Source organism: Cardiocondyla obscurior, linkage group LG21 (genome assembly GCF_019399895.1).
Source record: "Cardiocondyla obscurior isolate alpha-2009 linkage group LG21, Cobs3.1, whole genome shotgun sequence".
In the NCBI taxonomy this organism is placed as follows: Eukaryota; Metazoa; Arthropoda; class Insecta; order Hymenoptera; family Formicidae; genus Cardiocondyla; species Cardiocondyla obscurior.
The window spans coordinates 355,713-376,701 of record NC_091884.1 but is presented as its reverse complement, the minus strand read 5'-3'; the positions used below and the strand labels follow the sequence as shown (position 1 = coordinate 376,701).

Here is a 20,989-nt window from a genome sequence, read left to right as displayed (position 1 = left end):
TTTTATGACCGAAAGAGGAATAAAAATTTCGACGATACGGACGCCCGCGCGTAAAAATAAGATCATAAAAAAAAATAATAATAATAAATGGAAGGATAAAGAGGGAGAGAGTCCAAGGTCGGGTTACGAATTGCGTGTCTAAACGAGCTTTGTTTAATTAACTAATGAACCTCGCCCTTCATGACGTGACTTGGCTTTGGTTCGACAGATGCACCCTTCGTTGCGTGTCAGACTCTGCCGGGGGCACACGTGGATGCGTCGAAATGGAAAATCGCCAGTTAAACATGAAAGAATTATGGTAATTGAACCATTTGCGTCTCTAACCCGCGGTCATTGCCTGCAGCGGCGCGAGCTAAAAAAATATTAATAAACGACGAGAGAAATATTAATAGCCGGGAGCAAAGATTTTTCAATCAATACATTATTAATTTTTCGCGTTCTAATAAATTTATTATATTATTAATAACAACAAAAAATTAAAAAAAAAAAAAATCTTAAACTGACTTTAATTTACGTCGTACGTAATCAGCGTCGATATAATAATTTCTCTTTTTTTTTTTTTTAATATCGCGAATTAAGTAATAAGATAGCGTGGACCTTATTTCGTTATTTTCGTCGGGTAAATCTTTGCCATAAAGTTACATCACCCTGCCTTCCGGTTCGTCGATCTTTATTTCCGACGGAAAGGCCGGATTAGAAGAAACAATTTCTCGGGTGGAATATATTACTGCGTTGAAAGGGACTCGGCGTCCCTCTGCGGCGGTGAGAACTGCGCGACACCGAAATGGAGAGGAAATTCAACGGACATTCGAGGAAAACCATCGGCGACAGCTCGTGCTACGCCGAGGCTCAAACGGGGACATTAGCGTAAATGTCGAACCGAGGGAAACGAAACATCGTCGTAACATTCGCAATCCTCCGGGGAAAACCAGCGGCGCCGTCGAGACGCTGAATTTTACCGCGCACTTAATAAAATTTTGACAAGCGCGGATAACCATCGGATTTAACAAGAGCGTGATGAAAGAGGCACTGTTTCCTTTTCAGCAAGAATTTACGAGTCTCTATTAATTTAAGAAAGTAAACTATTAATTAAGTTCGTGAAGTAAGAAACGAAGTAGCTAGCAAGCGATTCGATAAGTTTCATCAGACTGTAGTATTTTCAGAACTGAATTAATTCCATCAAGTTCCTTATCCTGTCGAGCTTGCCTGAATTTGATGTAATTATTGCATTTTATTCTCGACTCTAATTCTCGTCAGCGCGGTTTCGTGACTTGTCAGTTTTCTAACGGCGACGATTTGGGAGCTCGAGAGTGACAATCGATCTCGAGATTCGCGAGAAAAATAAGCTCGAGCATCGAGCACTGTGTTTCTGTATTGAGGGAGGATACCTCGAGCTCGCCGAGGGCATAAAAATCAACATAAACTGATCAAGTCGGAGTCGAGCTTGCTCAGAATCACCGAAAACTCCGAGCGAGAAAGACAGCGAATAGTTGCAACGGTCGGACCTATCGCCGTCTCACTCTCTCCTCGCGGTTGTCTCACTTCCTCTAGTGGCCGAAATCCTCTAACGACCACTTCAGTCTAGTCGCGGGGGCTCGGGCGCGAGGACGTGTCGATAATCGCTCCGCAATTACGCGCATTTTCGGCCGCGATTAGGAAGATTCCGCATGCGGATTAGTGTCGACGTCGTCGACCCGGGTACGAGCGATCATTTTCCGCACGCCTCTCTTATTCCGCGCGTCGTTTTGCGCTCCGTTTCGTGCGACGAAAAAGTACGTCGGAACGACAAGGTTATGTCGCGAGTGCAGCACAGTACGGAGCGCGTCCGGCGTGAATTGCGCGGCAATTGCATCGGACATTTTCGGACCGTGGCTCCCATTACAATTTTCATCGGCAGATTCCGGCAACGACACCATCTTCAGAGTGAGAGATCCGCACGTCGCCCGTCTTTGTCGTTCGCGGCCGGGATTCTCATCGCTGCTTCGAGCAGGTGACTTTTTGAAGAACGCGAGGAAGATAAAGTGCGCGGGGAACATTAATTACGTATCGCGGCTCATTTCATTCGTCACTTGGTGGAATCTCGACGTCGTTCCTACCGCCGAGAATCAATCGAGGAATCAAGAGGTGAGACTTGGCCTTCGTTTTACGTCGCGGGCTTTCTTGTTTCGAGCTAGAGGACGACTCGACGAAGACCCGGAGGAAGTTGAGCAACGCTACGAATATCGGGAGTATCGGAACTTTGTAGAACAGAACAGATGATCGCTCGTCGCGCTTCTTAATTTTAATCGTGAAAAATCGCCGCGATAATCCACCGTAATTCTCTCGGTCGTTTCGTCTCTCGAGTGAAAGTGTTAGTGATCGTGACAGTGATTATAAAAAAAAAGCAGAGCAGTGTAAAATAGTGCCAAGGGATTTAAAGTGCTACAACACGTTGGGATAATCCAGCAACAGCCACAGAAGGAAGGAAAGAAAAAAGGAAGGAAGGAAGGAAGGCTGGAAAAGTAACCTAACCTATATCAACCTAACCTATATCAACCTAACCGGAAGACACAAATGTAAATACCGGCAACACGCCGTATCACTTAATCGTAATTATAAACAAATTATTATATTTAATTAATATCCCCAAATGTAATAACGCCCACGAATTAGGATCTTTAAAAAAAAAATAGCGCGCAGCTTCTAGTTACGTAAAATTAAATAAAATAAATTAATAAAAAATAGTAATAAAGTGAATCATATTTAAAAATCAATTTCGTTAAATATTTTCGGCGGTGTCGCGTTAATTGGCGAGAATTATTCATCGCGTTTGCCCCGCGCTTGAATGAACGGAGACGTTTGACGGCTTGATGCGATGATTTATGGGCGGAACGGGGGATGATTGATGCGTCCGTCGACATTGATCCCGTTAACAACAGCCCGCCACCTCTATCCTACGAATTCCTGCGAATCGGCGGGAGTCGTTGAAATGGTATCCGGTTGCGGTCGGGCACCGCCGTGCGCGATGAAAACCGCGTCTCTTTTCAATTTGCTATCGCGAGCGACGTATAAAATTACGGGGCACCAAGGCGGGATATCGTGAATATCCGCGGAATAATGCGAACAAAATGGTCAGCTGAGCGAAGCTGCTCATTACTCGCTCTATAATTTCAGCGTGAATTTCAAATACCGAGCCCGTAGACGACGCGAAGGAAATTGCGAGAGGAAGCGGCGTATTATTTTTCTGCATTCCTAAAAGAGAAGGAGAGTTCAATAGAAGTTTGTTTTATTAATTTTGGTTATCGATAGAAGTTGTATTACGTCGGGTGTAAAAAGTAATTGAAGGTATTTCGTAATGATAAAAAAAAAAAATATATACAAGTAGATAAAGAGTAAGATCGAGAAAAAAAATCGTAGCGAATGATCGGCAAGTTAAATTAATTAATTAAAATAATTAATCTTGCTTAATCGGGACACTTTTTGCTTTTACTATCGAAGACTGCCGTCTCATTATGTCTGCATAATTCAAAGCAGCCGTTTTCTATTCCTCGTTCTGAATTTTGTTCTTTCGGTTTTTTTTTTTTTTTTTTTTCTTTTTTTCTTTTCGGCGGTGATGCACTTCGCCGGCTTTGTGGGCATTGATACTCCCGGCGTAGCCTCATAAATAATTAAATATTCCACGCGGTACACCGCATAAATTACTCTTACCACGTTTAACGGATAATTAAGTCTTTCTGCGTGAATAAATTACTTGTCGCGCTTGAAGCCGAATTACCGCGGCGAGCATTGCTCGAAAGCCCGGAAAAATACATCACTCACAAATTAACAAATTAATTACTGAGGCGAGAAAAAGAAAAATTGACTCCGTCAAATAAATAAAAAAAAAATAAAATAAAATAAAATAAAATTTTGGAAAGCAACGAAAATTTCGTAACGACTATTTTTAGGCGTTGATGAACGGTGCAAACTCAATTTCTAGAAGCGAAACGTTAAAAGGCCCCTGCGAGTTAACGAGCGGCGGCCGCGAAAATACGCAACGGTTTCGTGCCGGCTTCGTAAGCGAGAGGAAACGCTGAAACGTGCCGAGCTGTAATAAAATCGCGGGGTCTGTGTCCGAGGTAGAAACCAACGAAAAGGAACCGTGAATGGCCGCGATGCATTAAACATTCCCCACCTCGTTCGCTATTGTCGACGATTCGTACTACTTCCCCGCCCGCCTTATTGATATTCCCGCCGTAACGACGGTCAAAAACTTTTGCAGATAGATTGAGATCCGATTATGCGCGCATTACCATTAACTTAACGACGTCACGTGGTCCGCGCCGTCGTGATTATTGCCTCGCGAAGCGGCAGCACGCGATACGCTCGTGCCGATTTGTACGTACCTCCTTAATCGGAATTAAAATTCCACGTTGCAATTAAGGCGACTTAATACGCGCCGGCAAATGGTCCCGCTGGCGAAACGAAATCGCCGGCTCTCGTTGAAACTTCGTTTCCTGACCAATTATCAACTTCGAGGAGAGTTCTCTCTTAAACTTAAAAAGCCGGAAAACTTGTTCCGATATTGGTCTCGCAAATTTCGGTTAATTTCAGTAAAAAAAAAAAAAATAAATAAATAATATTAAATTAAAAAATCGCGACGAAACCTGCGGCTTTTTATCCGCGGAACGAAACGCGGTGCGTCGTTAGGACTTCGCGCCCCTTCGTGAATGTTTTATCGTCCGCGCAATCTTGTCCCTTCAATTCGCCACCGTCGGTGGCTACCGTAATCGTAATGTTGCGCTCCGCGTTTTATCCCCGCGCTCGTGACTTTGCCTCGATTTCCCGTGATTTAAAGAACGGCTTTCGCGAGAGAATATTGCCCGGTAGATCCTTAGTACCGGTCGTCTAGACTCGGTGCTGCTCACCTAAAACGCACGACTTGCAATATCGGTTTAACGACGGCGGGGCAGAGTGGAAGAATGTCTCCGAGCTTGCGAAAGCACCTCGGGCGATGGGGACCATAAAGAACGGCAAGAGCGACCTGTATTTGAAATCCGTGCGACGCACATGCTTCTCTGATCTCGTTACAGGTTGATGGAGCTTTTATCTTCGTTCGATACACATAAAACCTAGTTCGCTAAACGCGTGAAACGCGAAATGAGAATATCTTTATAGATACCGCGGCGCGCTCGTCGACGAAGCCGCGAACAACGTCGTCGTCTTATCCGAAGGAGCTCGCGAAAATAAGAGGCGCCGTGGTTTTTCGCGGAGCTAATTAAAGCGACGTCTGTTTGGCGTGCTATTTTAATGCGCGAGATGATCGATTAAGTATTCCACGCGCGGTAAGACGCGTGGCCGTAATTGAACGCACGTCTCGTGCGATTTTTCACGCATCGCGGAACCCGAGCATCACGCCCTGAAAATACCGTAACGAGAATTCCGATGGCACCGTGGGTAAAGGCTTCGTTTCAGCGTGCTTTACGATCCACCCGACCGGCAGTAGTTCTCCAACCGGGAAAGCAAAAACACTTTTCCGGCGAGGTTCCTCGTCCGAAGCGATTGAGTTTTTAGAAAAAAAAAAAAATTTAGAATATTAAAATCGAGTCGTCGTTCGACGCAGTAATTTTTTCAAACACTCGAGATCGTCGTCGGTAAATCAATATTACGTTGCGCGTAAAGTATGATACGGAGACCATAAACGCGTGTCTCGCTTACGGGGTTCGGAGTTCCCAGATGAATCATTAGCCGGGGAGGCAAAAATAATAATCCCACCTCCGCGATAAATTCGCCGCATTATATATTACTCGCGATCTTTGCATCGCGCAACAACGATATATCACCGTATCGATTGTCCGCCCCCATGTTCTGCGTCGTGCTAGCCGAGAGAGCTTGCAGGCCGGCAGCAACGACAAAGATGAAGGGAGATTGCCGTGGCCATCGCACGCATGCCCTCCCGAGAATCTTCCGGCGCGAGCCGGTTCGCCTTGCTTCTCCGCTTATAATCGCGCCTCGTGCAATCGTACGCGTATGCACGCGTGGGCGAGGGCACGAGAACAGACACCGAAAGGGAGAATCGCGATAGTAACGGCTTGTATAATGAGAAGGCAATATTTATAGAATCACCGCGCGGCGTGCGAAATAAAATATTTATAAATAATCGGCGACTAAAATTAATCGAATAAAAAATAAAATGCATACACGTTTCGCTCGATATTAAAACCTAAAAAAAAAAAATAAAATAAAATAAAAAAAAGGAAAAAAGAATTATTCTGTCTACGTGCAAATAAAAAGTATCAAAGAGAATTCCGTTGGTGCGAAGTGAAATTATTTTTCAAATGAATAATCGTGCGATTACTATTTATCGGGAGTATATCAGGAACGTATCGGATTGTACGAACGATCAAAGTCGACCGCAAATTAATTTCCTATCGCTCGAGAAAGCGCGGCAGCCGAGCGACTAAAAGGCGACCGCAGAGTCGAGGTCGGCGGTAGACGTCTAAACCGGAAATAAATGACCGAAATAAATTTTTCCAACAGAGAGATATGTATCGCGTCTTGTTAGCCGTCTCGCCGATCGATCTTTGTCCCGCGATTAATGTCCCACCGGAGAAAATCCGCGCTGGAGGCGTGCTGAAAAATTCACGCGCCACAGGAGCGCGGGCAGTTTCCTCGCTTCGCGAAATTACGCGGGGGAGGGGGATGAATGATAAAACTGGAACGCGGCGAGTATTCGAGACGACGAGATCGCGAAAGGAGCTGCCGGTCGATCGAGAGGGAAACGTCAACGCGTTTTTATCATTTCTACCCGATAGAGCAAGGAAAATCGGGCGCGGAGAGAAAGAAAAAAGCGGCGGAAACCCGGGAAAAGTAATCGAGCACGACGGCTCGAGTGGTCGACACACACACGTCGTTCAGAGCGTTTTTTTTCTTTTTTTTTTTCTTTTTTTTCCTCTCACGCATCTCGGAGACGCGTCTCGAGTTCGGACGCACGTGTAGATCGCCAACTGATCGAGTGACTTTTCCGGATGAAAAGCGGGGTCGATAAACTCGCTCGAAAGCAAGCCGATATACGTAAGGTTTACCTTCGAGATTCGCCATGGAGAATCTGTAGCTGTCGATCCTCGGTGTGTTGATGTCCGAGTTAAAGGGCCTGAGGGTCGCCGAGCTCACATTGTCAAGACCCTGCAACACGAAAGATAGCAAACACGTTAGCCTCACTTCCATTATAATCGAGGAATGTGGCTTGTCGTTGCGCGTTAAGCAAACAAGGGCAATGACCTGACGCGGCCATCTGTCTTCCTAAAGGATTTCTAACGATAAGTTAATGGAGAGGATTAAAAGCCTTATTTCCATAAAAACGATTTAAGAACGTTAAATAGTAAAAGTCATAGAACCGCGTAAATATTTAAATCGTAATTTATATAATTATTAAAACGACGAAACTTATATAATTACAATATTCCTTACAATTTTTCACATAATAAAATAAGAAAAATTAATCGACGACGTTACACGTTTGCCCGCAAATTTTTATATTCAATCGTCTAAGGTAACACATTTAATTAAAAAAAAAAAAAAAAAAAAACTATTAATTCTCAAAAGCATTCTTATGGAAAATCCCTTTTAATATTTTAGTACCCTTTTAAAGGATCATTCTTATTAAAGACGGGGAGTTTATATTTAACAGCGTCTTCCGCAAGATAAAAATAAATAGCCTTTGTGGCGTTAAGTCGGTGATACGAAAGTTGATTAGCGGCGTCTGCCTTTCAATATTTTGCTCGATAAAACCGTGCCGGCGAAGAATTTACTCCTCGGCTCCGAGAACAGCGTCGACGAATATACGTATACAACGTGCCTTCTATAATTGAGCGCGTGTGCTTTTACATGGGCAACCTAACTAGCATGCATCGATAACCCTAGAGAGGTACAGGCTTATGGTGAACGACCTGGTGGTCGTCGCTATTGGGTCACTGAAGTTTAATGCGCGAACTAGGCTCAATACAATGTAAATAGACCGCGCGCGATCACCTCGATGTCAGAAGGAAACTCGCTCGTCGTAAATTGTCCCAGATGGATTTACAAACGGCGGCGATAAGAACGCGGCATTGTTCTCCGAGCGTTGCGAAATTACGGCGGCCCGGACGCAAATCCTTTGCAGCTACGTTAATCGTCGCGTTTCAGACGCGAAATATTTGTTTTGACGGCGCAACCACAGAGCTGTTGTATGCGCGCGTTATTCGGGATATTATATTAGCGCAAATAGTACACGCGGCGCGGCGCGATCTCAACTGCGGTTTGCAATAGCGGCGTACTTGACGCAATTCGTAATAAAACACCCGGGGAGATAAACTGAGAGAATGGGGAGGTTTCACTGGGAAAATAATTTTGAATTATCAATCACGATCGTTTGTCGCTGATAAATGTATGAATTTCAATCGAGCGCTTTTTATGAAAAATTATTTTTGAAGAATTTTAAGGAAAAAGTATTGAACGGTTTTTTGAAAAAAAAAAAAATATATATATGCTGCTGTTTCCGCAACGATCTTCCTTAAACTGCCAAATTTTTTAATTGCATTTCACGGCTCGTATTCAGCGGATGTTTCTCTATTCGATACAGTATCTGTGATAAGCTCGACATGGGTGTGGTGAACGACCCGTTAACCATCATTCGGCCAACCGACGCAACAATTAGATCCGCACGGATAATGCCGGTTCTTCCTGTAACGCAAAACCCGCGGACGTGTTACGCCCGTGTCTCGTTTCATGCGTATTTCCATATTCTGCCTGGTATATCAGCGTAGGTACTTGCGTTCAACACCGGAATATCGAGCTCGATACTTACACGTAAATTAGAAATATTAGAAATATTACAAATATAGGTGCGTAATTAAGTATCCAAAGAAAAAAAAAAGTAAAAAAAAAAGTAAAAAAAAATCGCGGAAGTAGATACTTCTCGAATGCTTGAAATATTTTATTTTATTTCTCCAAGCATCGGTCCTTCGTTCTCTCGTGACATTGTCCAGCGAGAATAGATGAGAGAGGGACCGTTTAACATCGCGAAACTTCAGCCAGGCTTCTCGTAAGACTTTTATTGCCGCGCAGCGGTTTGCATAGCCGAGTGTGTAAATTCCGCGAGGCGCTATTCGTATATTCCGGCGCTTACTCACATCTTCCTGCGTCTTGTGGCTCTTCCATCGGAATAGCCTATCCATTTGGCAGGTGACGGAAGTGCAATTATTCTCTCAAACTTTTCGAACGGTCACTTAACACCCATCTCTCGCGACTCGATCGACGCTCGGACGTCGCACGTGGACGGCTTTATTAGCACTCGACATATCTCGATTCTGGACGGAGCGAGACGCCCGAACGCACCTTCGTGCACTCACCCTCTTTCAATACTTAAGAAATCAGCGTACAGAGTATCCAGGGGCAACAAAACAACAACGCTATTACGGTGTCTGAGGCGTCAAAGTCGGCGTTAACGCCGCACTGTTTGCGATCTTGCTCAGGAAAAAAAAGAAAAAAAAAAAAAAAAAAAAGAAAAAAATTGACTCGTGATTATTTTTAAATTAAATTTTTTTTCGAGGGGGGTATTAATAGCGGCACTCTTTTTTACGATCTTACTTTCGCGGTTCTCTTCGTAACTTTCTCTCAACAAATGTATCTCGACGTCTAAAATTGTAAGAAATATCTTTTCAAATACTTTTTTTTTTTTGAAATATTACATAAAAAAGGGTTCTTTCACCAAAAGTAATCGCGACGGATTAATGAGATTTTCGTGGCGAAGTTGTCTTTGTAGTATATATTTAAGCCGCATTGTCGGCGGCCATTATTGTAGGCGCTACTGCAGGATTAATTAGTTCGAAACGCACAGATTGAGGGAAACGGACGGCTGGAAACGTGCGGACGGACACGGTATCGCGGCTGTCGTTGTGATACGAGCACTGGATGCTGATCCGCGAGGGATTCAACGTGGAGGCCGGTTGGTCCACATCCCACTCGCCCTCTCGGTTCCCTCCGCCGCATGGAGGACGGCACCGAGGACCTCTCTTTCTCTCTCTCTTTTCCTCTCTCTTTCTCTCTTCCTCACTCTCCCGATTCCTGGCGCGAGGAGCGCCTGCGCGCCTATCGATTCCGTCGGTTCCCGCAGGAACACCGGACGCAACGCCTTGTTTCCTGCGTATCATTTTAGTCAGGACACTAGCTAGGATTCTTTGGCTAGCAACTTCTTTGTCGAAGTTCGCAATTTTTTTTTTTTTTTATTTTCTTTCTTTTTCTTGGTCGAATCGGAGACAGCTGTCCGAAAACGAGATCGCGTCGAAGTTCTTCGATAATTCCTAGGGACGTTAAACTAGCGGCGGGACCAGAAGCTACTTCCGGTTTCCGGTTTTTTTGCGCTTGGGAAGAGAAAACGGTACGATTCTTTGGTTTTGTTCAGCTGTTAATACTGCGGGACCAGCGTAATTTTTTCGACGTACTAGAAGTCGATTCTAAATGAATATCTGCAGTGGGGAGACTGCCCGTGTCCGCGGACGTCCACTCGAATTTGATAGACACATTCGTGGAGATGTACGAATTCTCGCGCGTCAATCGCCGACGATGCAGAATCCGAGTTTTCCACCCCGGGAAAACGTCGGCTCGCTCAGCGAACATTCAACGAGGCGAAACGTTTAAACTCCCCGACGAGGTTCGACGAAATCAACACAACATAAAATCGCCCGTAAACTTCGCGCTCGAATCATCGAGCGGAGGTAAAATTTGCTTAGTTCGAAAAGTTTGCGGGACTTGCGAAGTTCGCGATTTTCGCAAAGTGGTCGAGAAACGCGACGGCGGCGTATTCTGGTCTAGAAATCTCAGAAGCGTGGCAGAGGCAGAGGATGCAAAGGGAAAGGGTAATTATAGACTCGTTGCCGAGGCCGAGCGGTGTTCCCTACGTGAACTTCTCGTGCTCTTCGTATTGCGAGCGGGGAGAAAAACGAATTCGATTCGAAACCGAGGCTGCATGTATCTTCCTCGCGCCTTTAATGTTAAACCGCGGCTTTGATTTTCTCCGCGTCGAGAATCGAAATGTTTCGAGGGAAACCGTCATTACCGTTTCTTTAAAACGCCATCCGTAAATCGGGAAATAAGATCAGACTTGCATTTATTCGAACGAGACCGTCGTATTTTTAACGGCGTTAAATATTCTTAATTTACAATGTTAAAATTTTAATAAATTGGTTGATTGAATAATTGATATTGAATACATGATGTAGTAAGCTTCTCACGAAAATTATGGCTAGTTAAACGTTCTCTCGAACGTCGTTCTTCAATAAAGAAATATTAGCGTTATCTAAAAGACGTCGGCTAAAAGCGAGACACGTTGAAGGATAAATATGCATCGCGACGACACACTCGTGTGCTACCTTTCATCACGTGTTTGCATATCCGGTACGGAGTTGCGTGCGTGGATCTGCAGGACATCTCGGTGCTGTTGCGTAAATTTTACCGAGAACTTTAACGTAGATTCGAGATAAAAAAAAAAATAATTTGCACTCGTTCAAACTCGCGAGTAACTTTAAATATTCGTACAACGTAATCAAGTCGATTTCGTTGGACTTATTAAGCACAGAATTGAAACACGCGATCGCGAATTGGCAGAGAAAACCGATCGTTACTCACAGATCTCTTGCACAATGCACTGGAGACGTGCACGTGCACGAACAATGTCATCGCATTTCTTTGAAGATAAGATGTTACTCACGGCGCTTTTCAGGGCACGTGGCCCTCCGCGGGGATGAGCGTGAAATCTCGGCGAACAATACTCGCGTAATGTATAGCGACGTCATCTTCTCCGAGATGCCCGTCGGGAAATAAGCATTGGAAGAAATTCCGAGGTCATCTGTATGCGGGAAAATAGGAAAAAAAAGGAAAAAAAAAAGTGAAAGAAACTCCGGCCGTCCTTCATGCAAAAAGCGAATAAATTTCTTTCATTAAAGTTAACTGTGAAAAAAAAAAAAATGCAACCGATATCACAAATCGCGATGATACGATCGAAGCAAATAACGGATTAATATAATTATCAAAATTTAATTTCACGACAAAATTAAAAGAAAAAACTTTCTTTTTATCAAACTTGTTAATAAAATTTAAGATTTATAATAATTTCTAATTAAATTTCCAATTAAATATTTAATTTAATTTTACTCCGATACTCAGATTAGAAACTAGTATTTCGGTTACTTTATTTCCTTATCAGACTGCGAATTGCAGAATTAATAACTCTTTCGCCAATCGGACGATCTTAGTTAATCGCGTGGAATCTAATCGACCGCCCTAGCATCAAACTCGCAGGAAGTTACTAGTCCGGAAGAAATGCTCCTTTCAAGTCCGCCGCTTATCACCGTGCGATCCTTGCCAGGGAACGAGGGTACATCCTGCTAGTTTGTAGCAAATTAGATCGACCTAGTCCCTGACTCCGTCGGCCGATGCTGGTTTGAGACTTGACCGTACGGTTCGCTTCCCTTTGGTTACGTGGGTACCAGCAGAAATTCCGACAAGCCCCAATCAAAATAATTTGGTAACATCCGCGTTCGTATAGCCGGTTAACTTGTCCGTTAGAACGCATTACGGTGCCGACAAATATACGCGTGCACAATTTCGCCGGTTTAATATAACAGCTTGAATAATAACACACAAAATGGACGAGAGAAATCTGTCTGTATTAAATCGTCGGCGCGAATCACGTTCGTAAAGAAATTCGCTACGTGCGCGTTACCCGCGTTTGCCTTCCGGTTAAAGAATTCGAGAGTGAAGGAAAATATCGCGCGAGTCTATAATGCCCGATCGGGAAAAGTACTACCCTTAATAATATTCCTCGCGCTGACTCGATATCGTCTCCTGTTATCTGTCGCGACGAGGGTGCCCGCAGTATCATCAATCACGGATACGTACTCCGTCAAGGGTATCAATAGCGAAAGGGTGAGGTTATGTGGATCATATTTTACAAAAGCGCTTGCCGGCATTATCGAATATCATTAGCATGATTATATCTGACTGAAGCATCGCGATCGTTTATCGCCGTAACAATTATTTAAACGTATTTTCGTTGAAAAAGTTTATTCAAAATTAATTTCTTTAATTCGTTTAATATAAAATAATGTCCGCTGATGATTTGGAAAAGGTACCGTGCAAAGTACACGGAATTAAGAGATCGATTGAAAAGATAATTTGGTGATAAATGTTCAGCACGCGCGTTATTCGCGACTGGCAAGCATCTTCCTTCTTGAAGCGACGGTATCCGAATTTGTCCAGTCCAACCCGCGATAACGCGCGTTCCTCGATCGAGCTCGTGCTCACAAATTCGTGCTTTATCTTCGGTTCGCCATCGCGACCCCGGTCATCCCGCCGTGGCCGAATCGGCCATTCGTTTTGATAAAACGATGTTTGAAGAACCGGAACGTACGGTCCCCGGGTAATGCCGGTTTCTGGAAACAATTTATCCGTTAGCACCGGTAGCGAACGATCGACGTGCACCGCGCTCGTAAAATATACTCAAGGTTCATCCGATATCGAATAGAAGTTAGCAAGCTCGAAAAGCTCGTGTGGTTTTACTTCGATAAAAAAAAAAAAAAAGTACTCGCGCCGCTGACAAAGTTTTCCAAAATAATTTCACGGAAATTAAATTATTCGGATAATAAATTACTCGACGAGTGATATTAGTACTGAAATTTTTAATTAACTGATTAACTATCATTTAATAAAATCAACTTCCATTTCTACCTTTTTAATTTGAGAAGTAATCCCACTTATATCGTCAGCTTGGCCACGTTTCAATACAAGCTTCAGCGAGTAAAGCGTGATGTAAACGTGGTCGGGGGCAAACTTGGCCGATACAGAACGCCTTAATAATACTAATGGACATGCTGATCCACCCGCGTCAGAAAGATATGTAAAAAAAAAAACCCCCCACGGAGAAAAAGAAAAACTCGGTAAAATCAACGATACCGCTATACGTTGTTAAAAGAACGACGCATCGGGAAACTGCTATTCAGCTTCAATCTGTTGAAACATCTAACGGCGGGTATATGAAGATAAATGCAGCCGCTAATCTTCGTTCGCTATCATATATCCGCCTTTCACGACTGTACTCAATCGCACGAATTATTAATCTGATCGAGTTTGCTTACTCGAGCGTTCGAATCTCTTCAAGTCCATCTGATTGAACTGAAATTTTATCTAACAATTGAAAATCATTAATCGCAAAAGATGTTTAATAAGGGAACCTCGCCGAGGGCTTTAAATAATTTTTTTTTTACGCCAATTTATCGAGATCTTTTTTTATATTAAATTATGTTGTTGTTCTTTATAATATTTCTCCGCTCGAATTTTATCGATCATCCGTTTGATACATGGGACGCAATTAGAACGAGATATATCGGAATAATTTTTTTTTTTTTTTTTTTAAAGAAGTAACGTGATCGGCGATATTACGCCGCTTCGTCGATAGTCGATAAAAGCCGACGGAATCTCGTCTCGTTATAGAACGGCGTGATAAAAGGCCCGGTTGTCCCTTGAACCGGCAAACCGCTACGTCCCTTCGCTACGATTTAACGAGCCGAGCGTTAAGATTGGCTTCGTTGGACGCCGGGCGTTTTGCAGTCGCTGCGCTTCCCGATGCAGCGCAAACCGTCGGACGCATCGGAAGAAAAAGTGCAAACCGTAGCGTTATCCGCCGACTCGCGCCTTCCCTCCGATCTTTCCATTTAAAAAAAAAAAAAAAAAAAAAAGAAGGGGAAAATACAGTCGGAAGATAGAAGCGCCGTTATGCTTAGCGATGGCCGGCGGCGGCCCTGGCATCGCTAACAACGGGCAAACAGGATGCTGGTTATCTATGCGTCGTAGTCTGCTATGATAAAAATGTCCGCGAGAATCGTCGCGTCTATGTTCTGTGTCAGAAAGTGCCCGATAACCAATATTAATATTTATAAGAAAAAAAAAAGAAAAAAAAAAAACGCCGTCGCGGTCGAAAAGAACAGGTGATATTAGCAGGGAAAAAAAGCGCTGCGTGTTATCAACAGGGTATCGCACTCGTCTGCTTTAGAGCAAACGACAACGAATTTTATGTAAACGCAATTATAGTTGACGAGCTTCGTAGATACGCGCAATCAATTGCACAAGTCCAGCGAGGGCGACATCGAATTCTTCGAATTGCGAAATTAATGTCACGGTGTATTAGAATTTAATATTGGACACTCGGTATCAATATTAATGCCGTTCATCAAAATTCAATACCGGTATCACGCACAAATAATTTATGCGCATCCAAAATGGTAATATCAAATTGTATGCATTGCGCGACGCGTCGAGAAATACTTTCACGAATGCGTTTTAATAATTTTCTTTTTTATCCGCGCCAAATATTTTTTCATTTTAAAGAAATTTATTTCGTCGAAAAGAAAGAAAAAAAAATCGACATTTCATTCGTTACCTGCGCCGTAATTTCGCGTAATAACAATGAGAGATGCCTCGAGTAACGCCGTTGACGCCAGCGTTAGAAGGGTGTCTTTATGACAGTCGGTTAATTAGCAGTGACCCAGTAATTAAGCAGCTCGCTCGGGGCGGGTCGAAAGTTTTGCGATTTATAATAAGGGATGCCGTTATAAAGCCCGTAAGCCTCGGGGGGATCGTATTCGTTGGAAATTAAACCGACGTTTCTCCGCGGCGTTGTGCGTGAGTACACGCACATTTACGTAAACCGGGGCCTTTCGTCGCTTCGGGATACGAGGTATTCTCCCCGAGTTGCCCTTTCTTACCCCGTGGCACGGCCACGACAAAGGCGGCGTTACCGCGATAATTCAAGTCGTTAATTATTTTATAAATTACGTCAGGCTGATTAGCGAGGATCCCCGTCGCTCGCTGCAAAGCTATTACGTATATTCTCCCTCGCGTCTTTAGAATCGACGGCGCGAGGCGCCGCAGAATCGCGCGAGTACAAAAGCTTCAAAGTCCGTCGGTCGAATTCGCGCAGTTGTTTCACCGCCACGGCGAGATAAAGCCGCGCTTTAGCCGTCGGACGTTCTAATTCCACCGCGTAAAATCCTACGAAGCAGCTGGAACGTTCGCTCACGACGAACCCGTCCGCGTACTCTATTCTCGGTCGTGAACACACTCGGAGGGGAAAAGAGAACGCAGAGTTCTTTTTTATATTTTTTTTTATTTTTATTTCCTTTAATTAGAAGTTAGATCTGATTTTGCTTGACAATGCCATGTAGCCGCGTTGTTTCCACGAAAGGTCAACAGGCGCGAGCATTAAGTAATGACGCAAACGGCATCTCGCAATTTCCCGTGGCTCGCTTCGCGACCGCCTTCGGCAATTGGACGATATTGGATCCGTGCGGAGCGGAGAATTGACTCGGTTTTCGCGGAAGTAGATATTTCGCTCTTGCGACGGGCTCACTTTGCGGGAGTGGATGCTCGAGTTCGCTCGTGATTGCGACCGAATGTCGAGCGGCGCATCGTCTTTCTCAATCCCACGATCCTCCTCCGGCCACCTTCCCCGTCGGCGAATTCTCGATCGACGCCCGCAAATTTCGTTTTCGTACTCGCGAAATGTCATTTGACGTTAGTCCGCGCGTGTCCCGAGGTAATACGTAATAGAAAACTCGTTTCACTCACGTTTCCCGTTGAAAGTTAACTTCACGCCGCTTTGCTGGGACTCGCTGCGCGACTTGCGAGCAAACGGTTAAGAATACTCGATCGAAAACTCGCGGAAAAGTGAATTAAATCGAATCGTCGCCTGGCAGACCCGCTCGCCGTGCAGCGCGGTAGCTTAAGCTCCCCTCGCTACAGCTTGCAATGAACTTCCGTTCGTCGGGCACGTCCCATCGTGTATCCACGCATCCCAATCATAGGTCTGTGGCCCGACGTTGGTTTAAATATAGCTGACTCCTCTATAGCGTTACGCCTTACGAAAGATCGGACCTGACGGAATACGACAGGAAGCGCAAAGAAATCCTTACGACGCGCGACGAAGGGTCCGAACGATAAGACGTCTTTTGACGTAAAGAAACCGATCGCGATTACTTTTATCGAATTTATTTTATACGTGTGCGGATAATACGTGTTGGTTTCGTACGATTGTAAAAATTACGAGTCTCGCCCGCCGATCGAAGAAAGGACCGCGCGAGAGGAGAAAACATCAAAGTCGTCGATTATAAATAGATCGCGGAGAGGAGAGAAACCGGGGGGAGAGTCGGATTCTATTCTAGGCAGGCCGTAGGTTGGTCACCTCGCCGCCACCCACCGGCCCTGACCGTCAAAGAGATTGCATATCCGCCGTAGCGCGTAACGTTTTTTTTTTTTTGCGGCAGAGCGATGAGAGCTGCATTTTTACGAGATAGTATAAAAATAACGGGGAGAGTATGCCGCGCTTGTTTACGACTCTCAGAACTCGGGCGTACGGAATAACGGAGATAAGAGCCAAGCGAAGGACATCCGTTCTGGGTCATCCGAGATAAATATCTCGAGTCTGAACTGAGCGTGACGATCCGTCGCGCAGAAATATTGGACTTTGGAGCATAAAGAAAAAGAAAAAAAAAAAAAGAAGAAGCAATAACAGCCGCGGTTAAACAAAATCGCGGAGTCAGGAAAAATTTCAACGCGAAACGCGCTTCGCTGCGATCGAACGCATTCTCATGCGCGAATCGATGCTTCCGCGATAAAAAAAAAAAAAAAAAGGAGACGTCGCTGCGACGTAGATGAAAGCGTAACTATTCTATTCTAATACGTATTCGATGTCTAGTCCATTCTATTCTAATGGTCCCCAGGGATGTCCTGAAATAAAGCGGTCGTACGTGCAGCGAAAGGGTGACGCGGAGTAACGTCGCGAGCGTGGATAAATCTTGGCACGAATCCGCGTAAACGTCAGCGCGACGATGTGGCGTCTGGACGATCAATAGCGGAATCTCAAAGCTTGAATCATCCCGAGGAGTCGTTCGCTTCGACGATGATGCATCGCCTGGATGTCGCAGAATCGCGCGCGTCTCGTTTTATTTAGGAAGCAACGACTAGAGCGTAGGTTAATAAGAGAAATACCCCGAACGCGTAAAAAAAATTAGATAAAAGAAAAATAAATCATACTTTCATGAATACTTTTTCGGTTGTCGTAAAGAAACGGGAACTTATCAAAGGAAGTTCGTTTCCTTTTAACATAGCGGAGTATACGGCACCTCATGTTGCTTCGACCTTTGAGACCCCGCCATAAGTTTCGCCAAGATACACCCTTAATTAGCTTTCTAGGAACTTCGCGGCATCATATAACAAGCGCACTTGAACGAACGCAGTATAATTCCTATTTCTTCCACGTCCTGGGATAAACAACGTGCGCGAAAGTTATTAATACGCGAGAGGAGATGCTTGAAAAAAAAGTCCCGCTTGTTATAACTTTGAGAAAGTTCGTAATAACCATCCGCGGGAGTTCATAGAAACGATCGAGAAACGCACCGCGGTGGAATTTAAACGAACGGCACGTGTGTCGCTTAAAAATTGATAATCAATTGTCCCTCGCAGCCGCTGAATCGCAGATACGGGTAATCGTTTCTTCGGTGAATTGCTGCCGGAGTCGTTATCCGGAATAGCGACTCCCCGCGACGGGGACCCCCGGCGAACGATCCGTAAAAAAAAAAAAGTCGCGGGGCCTTCTCGAAAGTCGGCTCGCACAAAGTGCGAACCTTTAAAGCCGCGTGAATAAAACCACGGCGACGACGTAACTTGCGGAGCTACCGCTGAGTCATTCGGGCAGAGCGAGATGCGGAGAATCGACAAAGTCGGCGTTTAACGAAAGCGCGCGTGTGGCCGTCTATTTGCCACGGAATCCGAACGTCTTCCCGGTAAAGCGAGAGGTCGATCGTATTCTGATAATGAAGAGGCGATCGGCCGCAAAGACCTCCCGTGTCACCGGCCATTGTGGACCACCGCGTGCATTCCCACGTCCCTTCCCTCGCCGGCAAAAGTAGAGATTTTGTATAACGCGGCGTGGACGCTGCGAAAGAAAATACCGCCGTGCAGGCAGCATCGATCTTCAAATTTGCATTTCAAGCGGAAACGTTTCTACCTCGACGTTTAGACGTGTTAACGAGGCAGGTGAATAAAGTTAATATTTCGTATCTAAAGAAAGAAAAAAAAGTGCCGCATCTTTTTATATATGTACAAAGCGCAGACACTGTGCTTTGTTTTGTCGCGCTAGGTTCTTGGGAAGTCGAGTTGACGCGTAACGTGATATATGACGCGATAGATTCTTTCGACGTCTCGAAATACAGCTTTTTATTACTGCAGTCCGCAGTGTTTCAGGCAAGAAACGTAAAGTCGAATGTTACGTAAAGCGATGCGTCGACTTCGTATATACGCCGTCTTCGTCGAACCGAATGCACGGCGAACGGTTTTACTGCCGCCCTGAAGGGCGAGGCCCCCCAAGGGTTCTATGAGTGGCGAAGGGTCCGGAAAAGCACGACGTACCATTGCGTAAACGATCAGGAGGGACTTTCAAGCACTCGATTTTCCGATCGTTTCCCCGAGATTTACACCGAGAAAAAGCGCACCGTAAAGGGTGACGGAAAACTCATAGAAACGCCATAAATAATTTATAGTCTGCGTGTCTTTTTTATTTTTATTATTCATTAATTTTTTTTTATTTTGACACTCGCTGAAATACGACTTAATCTTTTTGCTTATTTCGAAAATATGCAACTTTTGGTTTGAAAACGACGCGCGAACAATTTTAATTCCGTGGAGAAACGTAACAAAAGCACGTCAACGCGTGCGTGTATAGCGCCAGGGTATCTGCCGAAACTTAAATTACTATTGAAAGGGTAAAACAAAATCCATTAACGTCGAAACGAAGTTACTGTAGAATGTGTATCTCGCGTTTCTGCGCGGCATGCAAGCCGCGTTATGCAGCCGTAATATCGCAAATAAGAATAATGACGCCGCGAAAAAGAAAGAAGTTTATTTTTTTTTTTTTTTATACGACGCGTAGTACCATCTCTCTCCTGAATAAACTGCATTAAATATTCAAAGAAGCGTCCGCGTTCGCCGCTGCAACGTGACCGAGCTATTGATAAGGTCTATTATTATTATACGATATTAAAACTCCGTTTCATAACTCAGTCTTTTTTTACCGGTATCGTATTTTCAGATCTTTACCCTTTATTCTTCGGTCAAATCAATTTTTTTCCCCCCACGTAAATGCAAACATTAACGTCTGTAATAAATTTCCGTATTTAGAAGTCGTATAATATATTGTAAAAAAAAGAGAGATTGGGAAATACTGCTCGGCACGATCCAGACGAGCCACTCTATTCATTTTCATTCCGATCGCACGCGCAGCACGAAGGCGACAAAAGCACACCTCGAAGAGGAAACAGCGACGGACTGTCTGGACAAGCGGAAGTGACCGCTGGGTGATGCGACACGGTCCTCTATCCGCTTAAACCGAGACAGCGCAGTACAATCGTTGCCTCGATCTCTATTAATCATCTTAACTTAACAATCGTCGGGCGGCGGATGAAAGCGTTGCGTTAAATAAAATTAACAAAAATAAAATAAAATATTACAATACCAAAAAAAAAAAAAAAAGGAATTCGAGGATTTAAAAGAGAAACGCGAGAAAAAAAAAATTAAATCAAATAAAATAAATACCGTTTGATTGTTTGACTTGAGCATTAACTCGAGTGCTAATTTAGTGGCCCGTTATTTCAATTTAGCTTCTCTCCGGCACTTATGTACCTCGCGCGGAATAAAACCACGTGGCGCATTTCCCGCGAGGGACGTACTAATATTGTCGCATGCCTAGCCGATGCTTACGACCGCCGTAAAACCCGATATACCGCCTCTCACATGCTGCTCCGTCCGCACGACGGGGACAAGAGACTCCGATATTCATCGTCTCGTTTTCGAGGACTACTAGACGAGGAGCCGGCCCGCACGCCCACGGGCCCTTTGATATTTTTACGCGGTTAGGCGTGGCCCTCCGTCCGAAGCCCTCTTCGCC

General features: G+C 44.5%; 2 protein-coding genes across 6 annotated transcripts in view; one reads left to right on the top strand and one right to left on the bottom strand.

Moving 5' to 3' along the window:
• Positions 1–20,989, bottom strand: part of LOC139110616 (amyloid beta A4 precursor protein-binding family B member 1-interacting protein) — a 98,525-nt gene that overhangs the window by 16,725 nt on the left and 60,811 nt on the right. For 4 of the 5 annotated variants that reach the window (XM_070670480.1, XM_070670477.1, XM_070670478.1 and 1 more), the window contains one exon: positions 7,044–7,143. In XM_070670480.1, the coding sequence (XP_070526581.1) occupies positions 7,044–7,143 (100 nt within the window). Of the gene's footprint in view, positions 1–7,043; positions 7,144–9,128; positions 9,480–20,989 lie in introns of those variants that run through there. The other variant, XM_070670481.1, reaches the window with a different exon arrangement.
• The window catches only part of LOC139110621 (mannosyl-oligosaccharide glucosidase-like), an 84,833-nt gene continuing 64,610 nt past the window's right edge, over positions 767–20,989 (top strand). The window contains exon 1 of the mRNA XM_070670494.1: positions 767–2,555. The gene's annotated coding sequence lies outside the window, so the exon portion shown is untranslated. The remainder of the gene's footprint in view (positions 2,556–20,989) is intronic.